We start from the raw sequence: 19,627 nt of genomic DNA, 5'->3' as shown, positions 1-19,627 counted from the left end.
TCCCTTCTTCGCAGGCTCCACTCTCATGGGCTTGACGCACCTCCCCTAGCGAGGGGCACAGGGCAGGTTTTAAAGCCTAGGGAGCTCTAAGGGATGGCTCATGCTGTTGGATCATTGCTTGTTGGGGAAGGGGGTCGGTGGGGAGAGGAGGAAGAGGGGATGCAGATGAAATGGGAAGAAACGTTTTGGTTTCCCATGTATCCCCCACTCTGAGTTGGGCTTGGCTGGCTTGGCTGGATGTTGTTGGGTCATGACTTGAACTTACTAAGGAACATAATTTCACCCTTCCTTTCCTGCCTTCTTTTCCTGGTGTGTGGGTGAGAAGGGATGCTTCTGGAGTCAGGACAGGTGTGAGGATAGGTGTGACTTTGTGATACCACTCTTAAAAGAATTACAGTACGAATTTGTGCCAAATGCCCCTGCAGAATCTACCATCCTGCAAACCTTGTCCATAGAGGTTTCCATGCCTCCTTTAGTGATCTACTCATTCCAGGCAGGATTTCTCTATTTAGGTAAAGATGTCTCCAGGCAGGACTTGATACCATACTGGCCTTGATTATAATGGGATTTAACTTCCAGGAACTTGTTGTCATTCAGTTGCTAAGTCCTGTCCAACTCTTTGCAACCCCGTGGACTGTAGCACGCCGGGCTCTTCTGTCCTCCACTATCTCCCTGAATTTGCTCACATTCATGTCCATTGAGTCAGTGATGCTTTCTAACAGCTCATCCTCTGCTACCTTCTTCTTCTTCTCTTGTACATTTCCTTACAGGAACTTAGGTATTTGAGCCATAATGGGAAGAACTGGCTTAGATTTCGAGAATCAAGCACTGTTTGAGCCCCGAGGACTCATTGGGCTGCTGTTGCTTTATAAAGGAGGGGTGAGCTGATTTCCTTGCTGCTTTTAGCAGGGATCCCTTCTGCTTGCTTTCTGTGGAGGGCATTGTCATCCACATCTTCCTTGGAACTTGTGAGTCTGAGCTGCATCTTCTCTCCGGGCAGTCAGGGGATGGTGGACACATCATTGGTACCATTCAAAGGCTGCCTCCTAAGGTAAGAGTCAGATAGGGTCAGGACCTAATGGGTAGATGAAAACAGTGAGGAGTGGGGACTTCAGGATTTGGAGAGTTGGGGAGAGATCTGGGAAGGCAGCTCTTGGCATTGGCATTCTACATCTGCTCAGTCAGGCTGGCCTCTGAGGTCTTCTGCATTCTGGAATGAGAATAAGAAGACTTCTCTAGAGAGCTGTTATTGATCCTTGTCATTTCTTCTCCTACCCTTCTCACGATCCCCAGGTGGAGTGAATCACACGGGTAGAGCTGTCCTTCCCAACACAAACCCCTTGAGGAAGTATCCGGCAGCCTAACCAAAATGATGCAATGACTTGGGTCTTGAAAACACCTTCTTACAGCAGTCTCACACTGACCTGGGCCTGAGGCCCAGCCTCATAGGTGCCTTTTGCAACCGGGTTTCAAGAGAATAAAATCAGCGGGGCTCTGCTCCCAAGTGATTTGAGCCTTTTAAAAAATACTGACCATGAACCAAAAGGATATGTGCTGATACTGGCAGGATCTGCAGGTATTCCCAAAACAACAACAAAGAGGAGGGATGTCATTAATGGCTTCTGATATTTGGGGGGAAAAATCACTGCCTTTTGTCAAATAATTGTATTCATCTCCTGAATTAATGACGTGGCGGGTGTGATGGCCGACAGGAGCACAAAGCCAGAATGCTCCAGCACAGGGCCATTTGGCAACCCACATCCATCCTCCAACCACGATACCTTTCTCTTTCAGCATATCCATTACCAAGTAATTAGTATTTATCTAAGAATGAGCTTGATGCATATTCATGATGAATATTATCAGAGAGGCATTTGAATTTGAAGTCACTGCTAAATATTGAAGAAAATCTATTTGAAAACATATAATCTGCACAAGAAGAAGAGTGTTGTAGTAGTCGAAGGATGCACAGTCTGCAAAGCCATGGGACCTGTGCTTATCATAGGTCTCTCCCAGTCAGGATGAAACCCTCCGAGTGGTTCTCTGGCCCAGAATCAAGCATCTGTCTCAAGGAGACATCGCTGTCCTGGCCCTGTTTTAACTGCCTGTGTTGTAGAAGACAGGGAAGCGAGGAGAGGGGAAGAGTGCGGTTCCTGCAGTTCACTTGATGAACCTCTCTCAGTTCAGCCACTTCCACACTTGGAATCTGTTGATTATAGCTGGCAGTGCCCTGGTTGAATCTGTTCGGTCTGTGACATGACTCAAAGGCCACCGGAGCGCATCAGTATCTCCCATGGATAAAACGGCTTTGGGTAGGGCGATAGCCTTCGAAAGTGTTCGGGTTAGACAGTCCCTTGAGGTCCTCACAGAACCGCTTAGCAGAAGTTGTCTTCCCCTCTCCACTGTCCTTGCAGGCAGTCTGTCTGTTCAGTTTGCTTCTTCCTTTGCTGCCTGGGAATACAGCTGACATGTCGCACCTCGCAACTGGCTTTCAGCTCCTCTTGTCCTCCAGACCGATTCGGTCCTAAACCAGCCTTCAGTTACAGGTTTCCCTGCATGTTCCTCTCACTCTCTTCGTAGCATTTGATTCAAGGGCTTTTTATTAGTATCCAAACCTTTGGGTGTAAACAATGATATAAGATATATATATAGGTGGATTAATAAATAGGTCTTCTTAACATCTTTCCTGCTTTTAAAATATATCAAGTCTGGCTTACTTGGCTTCTCTGCACAGTGTCCAGCTTGAGGTCAGCTTTTTCTTGTGCTGTCAGACGCTATTGCCATCAAACCGCAAGGTTTCTGCCTGTCTTTGTAAAACTACCAGCAGCCCCCGGAATTCCAGTGGGCAGTCCTGTGACCTCAGCATTTCAGGTGGGAACACATTTTCCTTTGTTCTGGGAGTATCCTGTGTGACTCCTGAGAAGAGCTAAGGATAAAGACAGTTTCTTGCAAACAGATGTACTCTTGGGGTCCCTTGTTGCATGATTTATGCACCCTCCCCATTTTTTCTCAAAGACCCATCTGGTTCTACTGTTATCATTGGGACCAGGCTTAGATCTCCTTCACACTGTTCTGATTTGGTCTCAGACCTCAAGACCTCTCCCAGCCTCTCCCTAAATTGGTTCCGAGTTGGTCTAGAAAGGCCCCGCCTTGGCCTTCAAGGTACGTGGGCAAAGGTGTTGCTCAGCTGACTCTTAAACATTTCTAGACTAGATCTCAGTGCATAAATGGTGAACCCCAAGCCCTTCGGACCACTTTCCTGACCCCAGCATGAGGCTTGCGTGGCTGCACTAGCTTCCTGCTTTTAGATGGACAAGAAGTTCAAGGGTGCGAATCAAAGTATAATCGAGCCTTGAACCAAAGCTGGGTTGTAGCTGGCACCCGCATGGCCACGGGCTGGGCCCACATAGCTCCAGAATTGATCCGGGCACTGTGGCTGACTGGCAGCAGTTAAGTAGGCCAGGTCCCTTCACAGTCTGCCAACTCCTAGCCTGGCTCCTGGGGAAAATGTTGTCCTGCAGCTCAATATTGCTATTGAAAGACTTCTCTACCTGCTGCCACTTGTCCTGAAACAAGCGATCGGTTACTTAATGCTTTGCAATTGTGTATGCCGTGTTTAGAGGAACGGCGCTGAAAACCCTCCGCAGCCCCCCAACCCCCGACCCTAGATGTAGCCTCTGTCCTCGTGGCTTCTCCAGTCCCCAGCACCCTGGGTGCGCTGCCCAGGCCCCTGCCTCGTGCATGCAGAGCCAGAGCCTCCTGCCTCCGCTTGTGTGTCCGGTGTGTTGGGGGGCAAACTGCTCTGGTTCTCTCCACTGCCATTTCCATGTGCCTGCTGCTCCCTAACTTCAGCCTGGCCCTGCCCCTACTTCTCGCGGAGGAGCTGGAGTCCAGGCAAGTAGGCTGGAGGGCCAGTGGGCAGTGGTCTGGTGTTGCTGGGTGGGTTGTGGGCGGCTGTCTGAGTCTGGGGAAGGGGCGCAGAGCTGGACGGCACAGGCTTGAACTTACACTTGTACTGCTGTGGCCAAAACGCAGAACTGGACACCGACTCCAGGCGTGGCCTTCCCCCCCGATCTAGTCTGTGACCAGAATGCCTGTGTGCTATGTCTTCTCAGTCTGGTCTGACTCTTTGCGACCCTGTGGACCGTAGCCCGCCAGGCTCCTCTGTTCATGGGATTCTCCAGGCAAGAATACTGGAGTGGGTTGCCATGCCCTCCTCCAGGGGATCGATCCCTTGGCAGGCAGATTCTTTACCACTAGCGCCTCCTGGGAAGCCCAGAATAGTTATTGCCAAAGACCGCATGGCTCCGGAAAAGCAAAACTATCTGCTACCTTTTCAGAAATTAACATAGCCTGCCTTGGCAAAAGGTGTTCGAGGTTTTAAAAGAAGAGCGTGCTGAATACAAATAAGTCCCATCTGCTAGGGAAGGGGAGGTGGTATCTACTCTGTTGTACACTGCGGGGAGCGAGCACACAGCTGTAGCTGACTGCCCAAGCCAAGGCTGAAAATCATGCTGCTTCACTTCAGTGCTTCGTGGCTAGACCCACATATGCGAAACACAAGGACTGTTCAATTGCCTCAAATTTAGAGGAAGCGCGGGCCGTTTTGCCCCAGCTTGGCCTGGGTCTCGTACTCCTGGGGTGCAGCCTGCTGCAGTGGGAGGCCTGAGCCTTATGCCTGCTGCCCGTTGGGGCGGCTGCAGGAACAGAAGGGCTCCTTAGCGCTGGCTTTAGGCAGCAGCAGGAGCCTGTGCTTTCACATTCCCAGGGTTTGAAAACACCTGAAATGTTATAAGTCTGCGTTTGCAAAGCTAAAGTCATTTAGGCTGATACAAGGAACACTCAAACACAACTTTGTCTCATAGTACTGAGTGCCTGTGGATATGAGATGAAAGATTTGTTTCAAGGGTGGTCTTTTATGTACTAATGGTAACTCCCCTGCTAGAATGGTTACGTGCAAAAGAAACTTCCAGATTTTGGTGTTTTTTTTTTTTTTACTCCCCTGGCTTCTGCAGGAGGGAATTCCTCTTTTGTCCCCAGTCCTAATTCTCTGACTTCCCAGAGGAAATCTAGGAGTGTTCTTCACGGAGCCTTTAACCAATGGCCACTAGTGCTATTCCATTCACCTGATATGGACTCATAGACTGTCCAAGCCTCTGGCCAACCCTCTCAGTTGAAGAATGCAGAAAGTGAGGTGCAGGTAGAAGGATATTACCTACAGTGCAGTAGGGAGTAACCAACAGATTCCAGCACTCAGCTCCTGGTCCAGTGCTCTCAAATGGCCTCTTCTGTGGGCAGGTTCAGACGTGGGCTTTGGGCACCTGAGTCTGTAGCCTTGGTGTGCAGGGCCCTCTGTAGATGTCAGTTGGTGGTAGGTGGGATTCTCCACTTTTTCTGTTTACGTGCACTGAAAGTTTTGCTCCACATTTATGCCTTGTGTTTCTGTTTTGCTCTGAAGAAAATAGAAAATGGATAATTAGCGATTCTGTCTGCCCAGTACATTCATTTCAGTGATACTCTTAGTTGGAATAAATTACATTTACTGGCAGATGGAAGGTTATGGTTTCCTCTGGGGGCACTTGTAAGGGTGAGGTTCCCACAGCAATTGTCCTGATTCTCAGAACCAGCAGGATTTGGGGGACTCTTTTGGTGAACTGTCTCCATGCCTCATTTTTGCAAGGAAGACAGGGGCTCAATAGCCATCTACCATCTGATACTAGATTAAAATATTATTGCCACTGCTTTCCCTGTTCTTGCCCCACTCTAGATCTCTCCTTAGCTTATTTGAGGCTGATGTCTGGACTGGAAGATCAGTCTTGTCCTTAGCAGCGCCTGGTGAAGGACAGATTCATTTTAGATTCCTTAGGCATCCTCCCCCTGGGGAACGATAGGCCTAACCTCAGGAGCCGCTAATGGAAAGTGGCAACTAATCTCATTAGTGGCTCCACTTAGAAGCAGAGCCAACAACTGCAAGGTCAGGTCCTCAAATCTGGGCCGGGGTGAGGAGTTGGGGGAAGGAAGCAGCCACTGTATCCAAAAGTGTGATCTCTGAGGGCTGGCTGCCGGGAGGGCAGGCACTGCGCTAGCAGGACTCTGGGCCAAGCTCGGCCAGACCATGGGGTGAGCCTGACCTTTTACTCCCTGACAGAATGTGAATCTCTTTGGAGCAGATGGCTCTTCAGAAACCCAGAGCATTTGTTGTCTGAGTCAGAGAATCGACTCTCCCAACTCCTTCCCTCTCTCTCCTCTGCTCCTGGCTGTACCTGTCCCACCCCGGTTCTCCGGACTCTGTGTCTTTATCCACACCATGTTTTTGGTTCAAGAAAACCCTCTTTCGTACAGGCTGCTTTGGTCTTAACCACCAAATTCACGAGCTCCCGTTATTCAGGGACCTACAGAAACCTCCCAGAGGCCCTTTTATCCACTTCTTAGCACAGAAGTCACACACTGTTGTCATTGTTGTGTGACTTAGTGGTGTCAAGCCAGAGTCCTGAGAGAATCCCCACGTCTCCCCCACCCTGGGTTGTGTCCCCACACCCAGACTGCACAGCGGGCGCAGAGAGGCCCCCCAGGCCCCGAGCACTCAGGGTGCTGTTGCCGGGTGCTCTACCGGGGGACGGTAAGAGGGTGAGGGTCCCCCTCTCCCCAGAGAGGGTGGCTCTGGAAGCCGTCACCGCAGGCTGACAGCCCCCTGCCGGGGCTGCTGGACGAAGCCCTGTGGTTAGTCAGTCAGCAGCTGTTTGACCTCTGCTAGGTATGAGGCTTGCTCCCAGAGGCCCCCAGAAAAAAAAAGGGAACGGGAAGGTCAGGGGAGGAAGCTGACACCCACCACAGGCGTGGAGAAACAGCCTTCATTACAGTCGCCTCACTGTAGACAGGGCCTGCGCCTGGCTTCCTGTTTCTCATGCTGTTTGGGTGTGAGGAAGGGGAGAAGGAGGATGGTTACGGGGGTCTGCTGTGACACTGTTCTTAGCTAGTGGGTTTTGGCTTTGTTTTTTAAAAGACAAGATGAGGAAAAGGTACCTGCCTCAGCACAGCGGTAGTGTGTTAGCCGTCAGAGCAGTTCTGACGGGGCTGGGGCTGGGACACAACTCGTTCCCACCTCTTGCTGTCCGTGTGGGACTCTAAGTGGTACCTGGATGACACGTCACGGCCCCCACTCGGGATGCGGATCCAGTGGCCCAGCTTCTTTCAGCTCCTCCTCTGCATTACAAGCCCAGGTGCCCATTTTGCCAGGAAAGGGCTTCTCCGTCTTGAATTGAACCTGGAAGGCATGTCTGGCCCTGGCCCTCCACCAGTGACTCGTGTTTACATTCACATCCTTTTCTTCTCTCCGCCCTGTCTCCTCTCTGTCTTCTCTGTCTCCCCCGTCTCCGCAGGTTCACTTGCTGAAGGACCAGTTGGCTGCTGAGGCCGCAGCGCGGCTGGAGGCCCAGGCTCGTGTGCACCAGCTCCTGCTGCAGAACAAGGACATGCTCCAACACATCTCTCTGCTGGTCAAGCAGGTGCAGGAGTTGGAGCTGAAGTTGTCAGGACAGAATGCCAGTAAGCGAAGGCCCTGCCTGGCCTCACCTCCCTGTGGAGGCTCTGGAACCGTTTTCTCTTCCCTAAAGCTTGTGGTGGTACTCTGTTGGACCCCTGGCCTGACCTGGTATCCGAGCAGAAAATATAAGCAGCTCTGTCTGTTCCACCCACACACTTAACGGAATTATAAAGTGGCAGGGCCAGAGAGGGTCCTGGCTGCTGCTAGCCCAGTGCCCAGATTTGACCTTGACAGTGCCCAGGGGTCACCGCCACACGTTCACCCAGCCTCTCCTTGATGGGCCCACAGGCTCTGCACATCCTGAGGCCGCCTGGTTCCTTCTCAGAGGGCTTTTCCAATCAAATACACTGAGCATCTCTTGTGAGTCATGCTCTCAGAGAGCTCTGCAGGAGACGTCAAACTGTCCATAGTTCACTCCCCCTGCATAACGCAGCAGCACAGAAAAGGCTGGTAGCAGCCTGCCTCTCAGTGGGTAAAGAGAGGAGACCCTGTGGCCAGCACACACTGCTGGCTAGTGGCAGAGGTTGCTTGGCTCCCAGCCTGAGATGGCTGCCTCTACTCCCAGCTGATGCCAGGCTGCCCTGGGAACTGCTGGAAGAGTGTGTCTCTATGACATGCTGAACTTGTCCGTAGGCTGTCTGCTGTGCGCGCTGACTGTGGACCAGCATCAACTGACCATATACACGATCTCATTTAATCCCTACCGTGGCAGATGATTTTGTGCCCATTTTACAGATGAAGAAACAGATTCGGAGATTAAATAACTGGCTCCAGGTTTCAGGACTAGCATAGTGTGGAAGCAAGGTTCAAACTCGGGTCTGATCATAAAGCAGATTCTTTCTGAATTTTACCAGTAGTTCTCCCAAACTACCCTGTGAGCTTCTTAAAAAATGGATACTCCCAGATCCAACCCAAGAGATTCTGCATTGGTAGGTCTCGGGCAGAGCTCAGAACTCTGTTTTTAAAGTGGCCCAAAGGTATGGATAGCGAACCACTGTACTTTACCACTCTGAAAGCCCTTCTGGATTTTTCTTTATCAAAGCCCTGTTGTATTAATGCCAATTTACAAGTTTGTGCTAAACATTTCTACATACTTTTAACATAGCTCTTCAATTTGTACCTTTTCCCTCCCACGTTCCCCATTCAAAGCATCCGCTGGTGTTGCCGGCCCGTGGCGGTCATGGCCCCGCCTTTGCCTCCTCCACTGGCTCCTCCCCCTAGCCTGGCATGTCCATTCTGAGTCAAGTGGAAGGAAGAACTGACCCCACTCCCCCCACGTTGGCCAGGGGCCTGGGAGGGCCAAGCGTGGCTTTCAAACCACTGCCTTGCTAATACCACCCCTCCTCCCGTTGTCTCCTCCTCCAGTGGGCTCGCAGGACAGCTTGTTGGAGATCACCTTCCGCTCTGGAGCCCTGCCCGTGCTCTGCGACCCCACGACCCCGAAGCCGGAGGACCTACACTCGCCCCCCCTGGGCGCGGGCTTGGCCGACTTCGCCCACCCAGCGGGCAGCCCCTTAGGTAGGCGCGACTGCTTGGTGAAGCTGGAGTGCTTCCGCTTTCTCCCACCCGAGGACACCCCGCCCCCTGCTCAGGGCCAGCCGCTCCTCGGCAGCCTGGAGCTCATCAAGTTCCGAGAGTCGGGCATCGCCTCGGAGTACGAGTCCAACACGGACGAGAGCGAGGAGCGGGACTCGTGGTCCCAGGAGGAGCTGCCCCGCCTGCTGAACGTCCTGCAGAGGCAGGAGCTGGGCGACAGCCTGGATGATGAAATCGCCGTATAGGTGCCCAGGGGCGAGGAGGCGGAGGCCGAGGTGTGGAGGGCCGAGTCTGGCTGCTGCCTGGGTAGGGCTGCCAGCTGGTGGGCAGATGGGCACTGCTGAGGATGTCCAGGGGCCTGGAAACGTTTACAGTTTCAGAAAAGCATTAGGATTTTGCTTTGGAGGGTCAAGCGGGGAAGAGACTGGATTGCCAAAAGTGAATCAACTCCTCCCTCCTATTTGTGACTACTGGGGGTGGAGGGGACTTTCAGAGCCCATGGCTTTGGGAGAGGGTCCCTCTTGACCACCAGGCTGCTGAAGGACCTGCTCCCACCTGCTACATCATCAGGCTGCCCTGTCTGTCATGTAAGGCCCGTATAATCCCCTTGCTCACCCTACTTCTGTGGTCCCGACTATGAAGGGAAGCCATCGGTACCTTCTCAGGTACTCTGCGTTTAGATGCCAGGATGATACCAGTTGCCTAACTCTCCCCGACCTTCCTGGGAGGAATAACTTCTCTAAGCCTTTGCAGAGACTGTAGAGGTTAAACGCTCCAGGCTAGAGGACAGGATAGTCCTTTCAGTGTGAGGGTGGATTGGAATGTGTCGCATTGAGGGGATAAGCTTTCAGATGAATCGGATCCAAGTGCTTTCTCTGGGCGGCATCAGGTGTTGCTCCAGAAGGAGATGGGACTTCACTACCGTTCAGGCCCTGCCATGGAAGCCAGTGGGGAGGACAGCCTCTCTACTGCCCCAGATCACCGAGGTCTGATTCCTCGTGTGGATGCCCCGCCCACCTCCTGCCTCCAAGTCCAGCTCATCCCCAAGGAGCCTGGAAAGCTGCCCTTCCTCTCCTGTGTCCTGCCTCAAGGGCTGTGCCTACTGAAGCTATTGTAGCACTCTGCCTCTATAAAAGCCTCAGAGCCCCCAGCCTTACCTCTCAACCTGTCCCCTCCACTGGGTGGAAGTGTGCAGTTTTTACTGCAAAAAAAGAAAACAGGAACACAGGCTGGTAGCTGAGACTGCTCAAGTCCACTCTTCAGAATCACTGCCACTTAAGTCAGGGACCAGAGCCACTTTGCCCTTGACCGGTCTCCCTGTGGATGCATGCCTTGAGCACGCATGTGAAAAGTGCCATGTGCAGTTCTCTTTTACCATCTAGGCCTGGAGATTACCGCCTGATACACTGGGCTGATTGGGGCACTGAGGGAAAGCTTACTTGTCTTTGCTCCCAGTAAGACCCTGAGTGGCTGGTAACAGATTTAAAGGTGCCTGGAGAGAGAGCTGAGACTTGCTAGTGCTGCGTAAGTTTGGGGAAATGTCTTTATCTTGAACAGCAAATTACAGACCCAGACTGTATTACTATGGGGTTGGCTAAAATGTTCATTCAGGTTTTTCCATAGCATCCTATGGGAAAACTCGAACAAACTTTCTGGCCAACCCAGTATTTGCGGATCAATTGGTAACGATGTGGTGGCTTCAAAATCAAGTTCTTTAAGCCTAACTTGGCTTTATAAAATACAGAAATGAAAGTGCAGATCTTCTGATAGCTACAGTTGGGTTTCCTCTAGACCAGAAAGTCCAAATTAAAGGAAATAAGTGCAGCTTTATGTTAGCCTTCCTTGGTGCATGAAGGTACCAGTGAAATGAGATGGGTGCATGTGTGTGCATGTGTGTACACGTGTGCTTGCTTTGACATGCACGTGTGAGGGAAGGTGTATATGTGTGTGGGCTTGTGAGAAGTGACTAAAGAGAATGGGAATCTCCAGAGTGTTGGAATCAACAGTAGACTTGTGTTCTTTTCCTAATATGCATTTAGTTGGAGAGGGGGGTGGCTGTTTTCTTATACTTTCTAGTTAATCATTGGATGTAAGTCCAGAGACAGAAAGGAAGAACCATGAAATCAAAGGAGAGAGGTCAGGAGTCCAGTTTGGCTGAGCCTCTCTAGCTTACAAAATCCTAACCCAGGCTTCCTTGAGTGTGGGACCTCTTTGCTCAATAGAAGTTGGGGTGTTCAGGGGAGGGGAAGGTCTGGCTTCTTCAGGCCCACTGCCTGCAAGCAGGGGCTGAAGACAAAGCCAGAAGCCAGTGGACTGGGTGTGTGGAATGTGCTAGGAGAGGGCGTGTTTGGGGTGGGGCAAAGAGTGGGTGGGGAAGATAGTTTCTAAAAGGGTCTTGAAAAGATTGCAAAGGGGAAGGAGAAAGGAGATGGTAGAGAGACTGAAGAATTGGAGAGACTAGTTCTCTGTACCGCTGACTTGGGACCCATTCAAGACCCTTCCCTTCAGGAGGCCCCGCAGTGGTTTCTACCCACCTTGGCCCCATCCTTTCCCCAGTTCAGGCCCTCCCTGGAGCACTGGAGTGTGTGTTGGCATCATCCTTAGTGTGACCCAGCCAGCGTGCACTGGGTGTGTGGAGATGGAGGAGACAAAGGACAGATCTAGGGGCCTTCACAGGTCACCAGCCACGGGCAGGAAAGGGAGCATTGCAGACCCCAGCCTCCAAGCGACGTCACCCTGTCCCCTCCTGCTTGCTTCTTGCTCTGCTAACTCAGCTCCTGCCCTCCTGTCTTTCATCCTTCTACTGTGCCCTGTGTGGAGGACGAGTGGACACCAGGGGCGCCTCCCTTACAGTACCTGCCCCAGCCTCTCCCGGGTGCCAGCAGACTCTTGGGCACCCTAGGCTCTCACAGGTGTGGAGCCAGGGAAGAATTGCTCTGCACAGGATGGACTCTCTATTGGAACTGAAAATTATATTCCTTATATTCCTGCTGATACCAATGCTGTCTATAAAGCCTCTTCATAGCCTCACTTCTCTCAACTGCTCTCGTTTAGGGGTTGTATTCCTTTTTGTTTTCTCTTTGCCTGACTGCTTTCTCCTACCCCTCACCCCATTTCTCTCCCTCTTCCTGAGCCTTCTACTTCCTAAAACTGTGTGGCATTAACTCTGTTGGATCAACTCTCTGGGAAAAGATTCTGTTCATGTAAGTGCACTTACTGCCTGGATGTTGTCACTAGTCTAGTGGCTTTTGCTAAATAAACCTTTCTTATTTCTAAAAGCTTTTCCATTGTCTTTTCTTGCTTCTTCTATTCCACCTGCTCCTTCTCCCCACCCCACCCCACCCCACTCCCCAAGCCTGGTGGCATCAGCTCTGTGACGCACGATTCCCAAGGGTGTGGTATTGAGAAAAAGAACTCATGCTTCCAACAAGGAGGCAAGGAAGGTGGTACCTTCAGAGGCAGTTTGTCCCAACCAGCCTTGCAGGATCAGACTGTACCAACAGTTCGTATCCAGGGGCGGTGGTGCTCCCCCAGGGGATGTTTGACAGTGTCTTTTTGGTGTCAGAACTCGGAAGGAGTCTGTTGAGACATAGTGATTAGAAGCCAGGGAAGTTGCTAAATATTCTATAGTGTGCAGAACAGCCCCCACGACAAAGAATTATCCAGCCCAAAATGTCAGTAATGCCTTGTCTATACCTGTTTCTTTTCTTCAGACTTTCCCATACCCAGGCCCTTTCAAGCTCCAAACATCATTGAAATATTTTGGCAGCAGCAGCAAAGTTTTGAGTGCTTGAAAAAGTACATCATAGATCTTTTCAGATAGAGTTAAGATCATCAAGATTATAAAATTTTACTGATTCCCTGACTATAAATGTCTGAAATATGTAGTTGGTAGGATGCTGGATGGGAGCAATCCAGAAATGTCCGTACTGGAGGCAAAGCAGGCACCTTCCCACACCTGCCTGGAAGGATGACGGTGTCACTGAGACACAGCTCAGCGGAGGGGTCCTGTCTCACTGAGATGTGGACTTTCCTGCAGGGAGCAGAGATGAAAGGGGAGGCAGAAGGCTGGCAAAGATGGACGTTAGAGAAGCTCTCTAAACCAGCATCGTGACAATCAGGCTGCCGTGACCGGAACATATAGCCCTTTGGAAGGCATAGGTTTTGTTAAACTTGACTGTGGTGAGCCAGGCCTGAAGGAACGTTGGGAGGTCAGGTCAACCAGGTTTACATACCCTCTGCCCTTCTCTGGCTGAGTGAACTGAACTGAACCTTATTTTCTCCTCTGTAAAATGGGAATACAGTACACCCCTAAAGCCTCGACAAAGAGGAAATGAGGCTGCATTTTAGAAGCAGTCAGTGTTGCTTCCCCGGGGTGCCTGGCAGGGGCTCGGGCACAGTGCGGGGGACTGCCGAGGAGGTGGGATGGGGAGGCGGTGCAGGCGTGTGCTGCGTGCATTTCTGCGGCGCTGAACCTCCTCAGAACTCTATATATTGAGAATGCTACTGGGGTCATAATGACACGGCATTAAATGTGAAAGGTGGAAAACACCTGGTCCCTAGGGAGAAAACGCTAACTCTGCGCACCCACCAGCGCACCCATTGGCGCAGCCCCCAGCCTTCGATGGCTTTCTGTCTCTTCTTTAAAACTGTGCTCTGTGCCCAGGTGGCTCAGCGGTAAAGAATCGCCTGCCAATGATTGCCAGTGGCAGGAGGCGCAGGTTCAATCCCTGGGTCGAGAAGATCCCTCTGGAGAAGGAAGTGGCCACCCACTCCAATACTCTTGCCTGGGAAATCCCATGGACAGAGGAGTTTGCTGGGCTACAGCCCATGGAGTTGCAAAGAGATGGACACAGCTGAGCACGCCTGCACGTAGGTTCCCTGGCTGTGCCCGTGATGCGGGTGCCCGGAGAAGGGCGGGAGGGCTGGGCTGAGGGGGAATGACTCCTCTCCTGGGCCCCCCATACACCGTGCCGAGACCATGGGCAGCCTTCTGTGCTCCCGCAGGACCCCCATCAGGGGACATGTGTGCACAATGACCTCTGAGGAGAAGCTCCCGAGGCTTCTGTGGCTTTCCATTGAGGGGAGGAGGGCGTCAGGGTGAGGACTAAAGAGTCATGAGAGCCTCTCATCTGCTCCCTCAGAGTACCAGGCCCTGCAAGAAGTAGAGGCATGTCAGGGCTGCCTGCAGACCACCGTGCCCCCTGGGGGCAGAGTGGGACCCTGCTTGTCCTGGCTCCTGGTCCAGCTGGAGGCTCCAACGGGGGCGTGGAGGGAGGTGAAGGAGTGGGGTGAGGAGCAGGGCACTGGGTGTGGGGCTGGGAGTGGCCTCCCAGCAAAGGACTGGGGCGTGGTGGGGCCGTGAGTCCAGTTTCTCTCTCTCACAAAGGAACCACAGATGGTATTTGAACAGGACAGTGCTCAGCAGAAGCAGCTTTGCTAAACCATAATGTGGGGCTTCAGAAGGACTTACCATATGACCACGGGAAGGGTCAGAGGAGATCCTCCCCACCTTGGCCAACCAGTGGGCAGGCAGAGACAAGGGGAGGGCTGGTGCCAGGGTCCCCGAAAGGAAATGAGCCCCCACCCCCCTGCAGTGAAGGAGCCTGCTGAGTCACTAAGAAGATGAAGTGAGAGGTAAATAAAGCCTAAAAATAAGACCTCGAACATTAAGCTGTTTTCTTTTTCCACCACATAATGGCCAAAACAGGTGTCCTTGCTGCCCACTCAGTGCTCATCTGTTTTTCTGTGTCAGGATGGGCTGTGAGGTTTGCTTGAAAATGGAATAAGGGTCAGGCCTATCTGCTGGGACATTCCTTGGTACTAGAAGCAGTGTTTTCACATGTTTAACCTGGCCTTTCTGCCATGACTCAACAGAGCTATGTAAAGATGTCGCATGTGTCAAAAATGACCTACTTCAGCCAGAGATGTCCCTTCCAAGAGAAGCATCATGGTATACGTGGTAGGAATGGGCCCCAGCCTTATTTGCTTCTCTTCTGGCTTATGTGTGAGGCATGGCCTTCCCATTCCATCCCTCAGAAGATCTAACACCTAAGAAGCTTTTAAACTGCACGCAGATTCTGCTGATGCAAGCTTCCCCAGGTTGACAGGAAAGGGCCTTCAGCCCTTCTCCCTCCATGTGAGGTTCCCCACGGCGCGGGGCCAGGACCGATCACAGAGGGAGCAGCAGGGCGGTCAGGGTCTTAGAGCCGTGGTTCTCATACTTGAACTGCATCAAAATCGCCTAGAGGGCAATTACAGCACAGACTGAGGGGTCCACCTGCAGTGTTCTGATTCAGCAGGTCTGAGAATTTAATTTGTAGCAAATTCCCAGGGGACACTGACACTTCTGGTCTGCGTGCCTCACTTTGAAAAACCACCATCTTGGAAGATACTCTCATACTTTGGGTATTCTTTCAAAACAAAGAGGCGGGGAGATGGGCCTGGTGTTGCTAGGCAACCAGCAGCAGAAGAGAAACGGGATGGGGACCAGGGGCTGGGAAGGGTGGGGTACAGGGTGACCTCACACTTAATAAAAGGCCGTCACTGACTTTGGTTTATTGACATCTCCACAGAGACATAAATAGGTATCGTCCCCTATTTACCTGGCATCATCCACTAACAAGGCAGCCGCTGCTGTCCAGCAGGCCCCTACCGGAAGGCCTGGCCACTGCCCAAGGAGAGCCTGTCTCCCGGCCGGGCCTTCGGCTCCTTGCCCCAGAGGGTTTTGAGCTTGCGGTAGTACACCTTGCAGCTGAAGCCCTCCCTGAAGCCCCTCTTGATATGGCTCTTGAGGGAGTGCAGTGTCGGGTACAGACGGCAGCAGGACACACACTTGTAGCCATTCTGCTGGGCCGGGTGCCACTTGGAGGCCGTCAGGATGTCCTGGGAGGTGATGGAGTCTGTGGAGTCTGGGCCGCGCCTGGACTTCCTGGTGGCCTCTCGGGGACAGGTGCTCTCTGGGGAGGGAGAGGATGAGCAGACGCTCTCGCCTGTGTCGTCCGGGAGGCAGCTGTCCCCCTGACCCTCGTCCCGCTGCACCTCTGGGAAGCTGTAGGTCTCGAGGTGGCTCTCTCTGTCCTTGCATAGGAAGTAGCTGTAAGGGGAGAACCAGGGCCGGTAGATGGTGCAGTCCCACCTCAGCTGCTCTCCATTTGGGGAGTCCCCCAAGATGCAATCTGCAAATGAAAGAGCTGCGTCTGAGCCTCAGGCCAGGCAGGGAGCAATGAGGCCTGGGGTGGCCAGAGACTGTGCAAAGACGCAGAAGGACAAGAAGACAGGTAGTCGGGCCTGCCCGCAGGTTACCCCTGCCCCGCCTTGGGTGCAGTTCTGAGAGCAGGCAGAGGGTGCGGTGGGGAGAGCAGTCTAAGGCATTCCTTCCTGCTGTTTGCTTTTCTGCTGGTACAAATGGTGGTTTGACCTCTGGGCAGTGACTCCCGTTGGAGTCACTAACCAAGCCCTGGTATTTGCAGGTGTGTGTCTCCCTAAGGACACCTCTCCTCTGCCTCCTGAAAGGAGCGGACTGCCAGACCTCTGCACTCCCTCTTCCTTCCACCAATGGTTGTGGCCATTTTTCCAGCCTCACTGTCTGCCTGCCTTCAACAGCCTGGTCAGGCAGAGACTGCTGTTGTACATCAGCGTGAGAGACAGCAGAGGAGACGCAAGAGGCCTCCCCAGGCCTGCAGGTCTCTGCTAAAGGAAGCACCAGGCAGAAGACTGCGGGGGGCAAGGCAGCAGGTGGTGATCCCACGCACAGCTCCCCCATGCCCTTAGGGAAACAGCCCCATCCCCCCAGCTTCTCATCTGTGCCCGCCCCAGCCGGAGAAGGCCTCACCTGGCGAGAGCACTATGTTGTGCACCCCGTGCCGGAGAACGCTGCCTGGGTACTGGGCTAGCAGGGCCTGAACTGGGCTGGACACCTCAGCGGGTAACACAGTCTTTGCGATGTCTGGGTTACAGGAGAAACATTCCGGTGAGCTGAGCATTGTTGGGAGTCCTCTTGTTGGAGCCCTCCTCCCAAGACGTACCTAGAGGTTCAACCTTGGTACTTTCAAGGCACTGCAAAGCTGAAGCAAAACAGTGACCTTTCTTGCACCTAGATAGGCAGAGCTATTCTGGATGACCTCCTGGAGAATTGCAAGTAGGGTGTGGTTTCAGTGAGACCCGGGAAAGATCCTCTCCAAAGGAGAATGTATGAAGTGGCCAGATGGCAGCTTTCTGCCCGGCCCAACCCTCTGTTGACCCTCCTGCAGCTCACCGTGTGTGTGTACGTGTTTCTGTATGTTCACTCTACATTGCATGTTTTGGGTCCCTCCGGGGCCCAGGGGAGGGAGTCATGGGCCCTGTTGCTTTGTTACAAGATCCCTTTGAGGATGAAAAGCTGGTTTCTCCAATAAAAGTGCCTCCCACCCATAGCCAGAAAGTGTTCAGATGAATCTTAGCTGTCTGATGGCTGCTAATACTTGGCTTAAAAAACTGGCTTTCCTCAAATCTCAGAGTAGTAGCTGTGCTCAGCTTGGGAAATAGATACAAATGTCCTGTGTATAGGCAGTGGGTGTTTAGGAGAACTACTCCTCCATGGAGCAGCACTTAACTTTAGTGTACATAGGAATCACCTGAAATACTGTTAAAAGTGCGGATTCTGACTCAGCGGGTCTTGGGTAGGGCCTGAGATTCTGCATTTCTGACAAGCTCCCAAGTGATGCTGACGTTAGAGGTCCATGGACCATGCTTTGAACAGCAAGTCAGAACATTCAGCTTTATTCCATGGTGAACTCATCAGCCTCTTCTTCTCCAACTTACATAGACAGGCTGGCCCCTCGAGTGTTCATGCAGATTCAGAGGGTGAAAAGCATGACAACAAATGTTTACCCCATTCTTCACTTGCAAAAAATGAATAAACAACAGGGACCACTTACCTGGTTTCTCCAATTAAAATGCCTCCCACCCACAGCATTTTGAAAAATTATTTTCTCCCCATGTGTAATTTAACTTTCTTGCTAAATTGAGGGCCTGTAACATGATCTGGTAGAGTACTCAGTTACAAGCTTCAAAGAGCCACATTTCGGGGGGCCCAGGGGCACCAGAGTTTACCTGGCAAGCTGGTGGCACGTGAGGACATAAAATCAGGAAGAGTGCTCAGGGCAGGGGAAGAGATTCGAGTTCCAGAAATGCTGAGGAGTGAAAAGTTCTCCATATTCTGACTACCGAAGGGTACGGAGGTCACGCACACCTGCTCCCCAGAGGCTGGTTGGGTTGTCCAGACGATAAACATTCCGAGCGCAAGTGACATCACAGGAAGACCACATGATTCCACTCACCAGTAAGGGGCCCCTCAAAGATGGATGGGGTCTGGTGCAAGCAAGATAAAAACTTTTCAAGATTTTTGTGACTTGGCATTCCTCAGTGGCCTGTCTTAGTTGGGAATGTCCAGAGAGATGCAGGCATGCAGGAGAGACCTGGTCGCGATGCTGTCTGCTCCCCCATCTGCTCTTTGCTGTCCCTTTTCCAAGTCGCTGTCACTACCCCCAGCTCTGGGGTTCTCTGTCTTCTCTGAGTGACCTCCTTGTTTCCTTTTTCATCTGCCCAATGTCTGCCACCAGATATCTTTGTTGTTTTAATTTAGCTTCTTGTTTGGGATATGGTGTGTTCTTTTATAGTTTTCTTTGGAAATAATTTCAAACTTATAAAAAGCTGCAAAATTAAAATTAGTACATGCACCCTGTATCTAGATTTTCCTATTGTTAACATTTTATTCCATTTGCTTTGTCAATTCCCTCCCTCCCTCTCTGTCTATGCATGTATACTTTCTTTTCCCCTGAGGTATTTGAAGGTAAGTTACAAACATAATGTCCCTTTGTGCCTAAATACTCAATATGTTCTCCCCAAGAATAGGGACCAGATACTGTTTTAAATGGTTGGTGCTGTCTTTTCTTAGCAAATGACTAAAACATAAATGGGTGGCTTAACACCATTTGCTCATTATAAGCTATTTTCCCATGAGGCTATGAACTCAGAGTGGCAAGGTTGCCTCTTTTCTTTGCTTCACTTCTGTCACATAGCAGCCTGGGTAGCCTGCTAGAGGGTTGATGGGTGAGTTGAAGGTGCCCCCTTCTCGATCATCACCATGAGATGCATACGGGGCTTTAGATGTAAAGGTGGTTATGTTTGTGCAGTGTGGGAAAGATCTGGTCCACTCTGTGAGCAGCAGTGGACCGACCCCTTTGTGTATGGACCAAGTGTGAGTGAGCGACTGCATGTGGAGCCCGGAGTTGTCCTTCTGTCTGTGTTTGTTCACAACACTCAAACGTTTGCCGGGGGCAGTGTGGAGAACATGCTTTCCTCACGCTGCCTCCACAGCCTGGCCTGGAATGTTAGGACGAGTTGGGATGCAAACTGATACTATGTACCTTGGCAACTGTAAGGTATTGGCAATTTCAGTTGGCTGTTGTGGCCCGCAGAAAGATCAGGACTCAGGGAGTCAGCCTGTGTGAGTTCTAAATTTGGCTCTACCGTTTAGCTCCCTGTGGGTGTGAGGCACACCTCTCT

General features: G+C 51.8%; 2 protein-coding genes across 4 annotated transcripts in view; one reads left to right on the top strand and one right to left on the bottom strand.

Annotated features, from left to right (window-relative positions):
• C20H1orf226 (chromosome 20 C1orf226 homolog) overlaps positions 1-19,627 on the top strand; it is a 344,131-nt gene that overhangs the window by 316,501 nt on the left and 8,003 nt on the right. For 2 of the 3 annotated variants that reach the window (XM_043876285.1, XM_043876284.1), the window contains exons 9-10: positions 7,380-7,545; positions 8,909-9,061. In XM_043876285.1, the coding sequence (XP_043732220.1) occupies positions 7,380-7,545; positions 8,909-9,061 (319 nt within the window). Of the gene's footprint in view, positions 1-18; positions 3,895-7,379; positions 7,546-8,908; positions 9,062-19,627 lie in introns of those variants that run through there. The other variant, XM_043876288.1, reaches the window with a different exon arrangement.
• Positions 15,731-18,341, bottom strand: SPATA46 (spermatogenesis associated 46). The gene is made up of 3 exons (XM_043876289.1): positions 18,173-18,341; positions 16,914-17,027; positions 15,731-16,257 (listed from the first exon to the last, which is right to left on the bottom strand). Exons 1-3 carry the CDS (start codon positions 18,273-18,275, stop codon positions 15,731-15,733), a joined length of 744 nt encoding a protein of 247 aa, XP_043732224.1. The 5' UTR covers positions 18,276-18,341.

This window comes from Cervus elaphus, chromosome 20, assembly GCF_910594005.1.
Source record: "Cervus elaphus chromosome 20, mCerEla1.1, whole genome shotgun sequence".
NCBI classification, from domain to species: Eukaryota; Metazoa; Chordata; class Mammalia; order Artiodactyla; family Cervidae; genus Cervus; species Cervus elaphus.
This window is presented reverse-complemented; position numbering and strand designations above follow the sequence as displayed.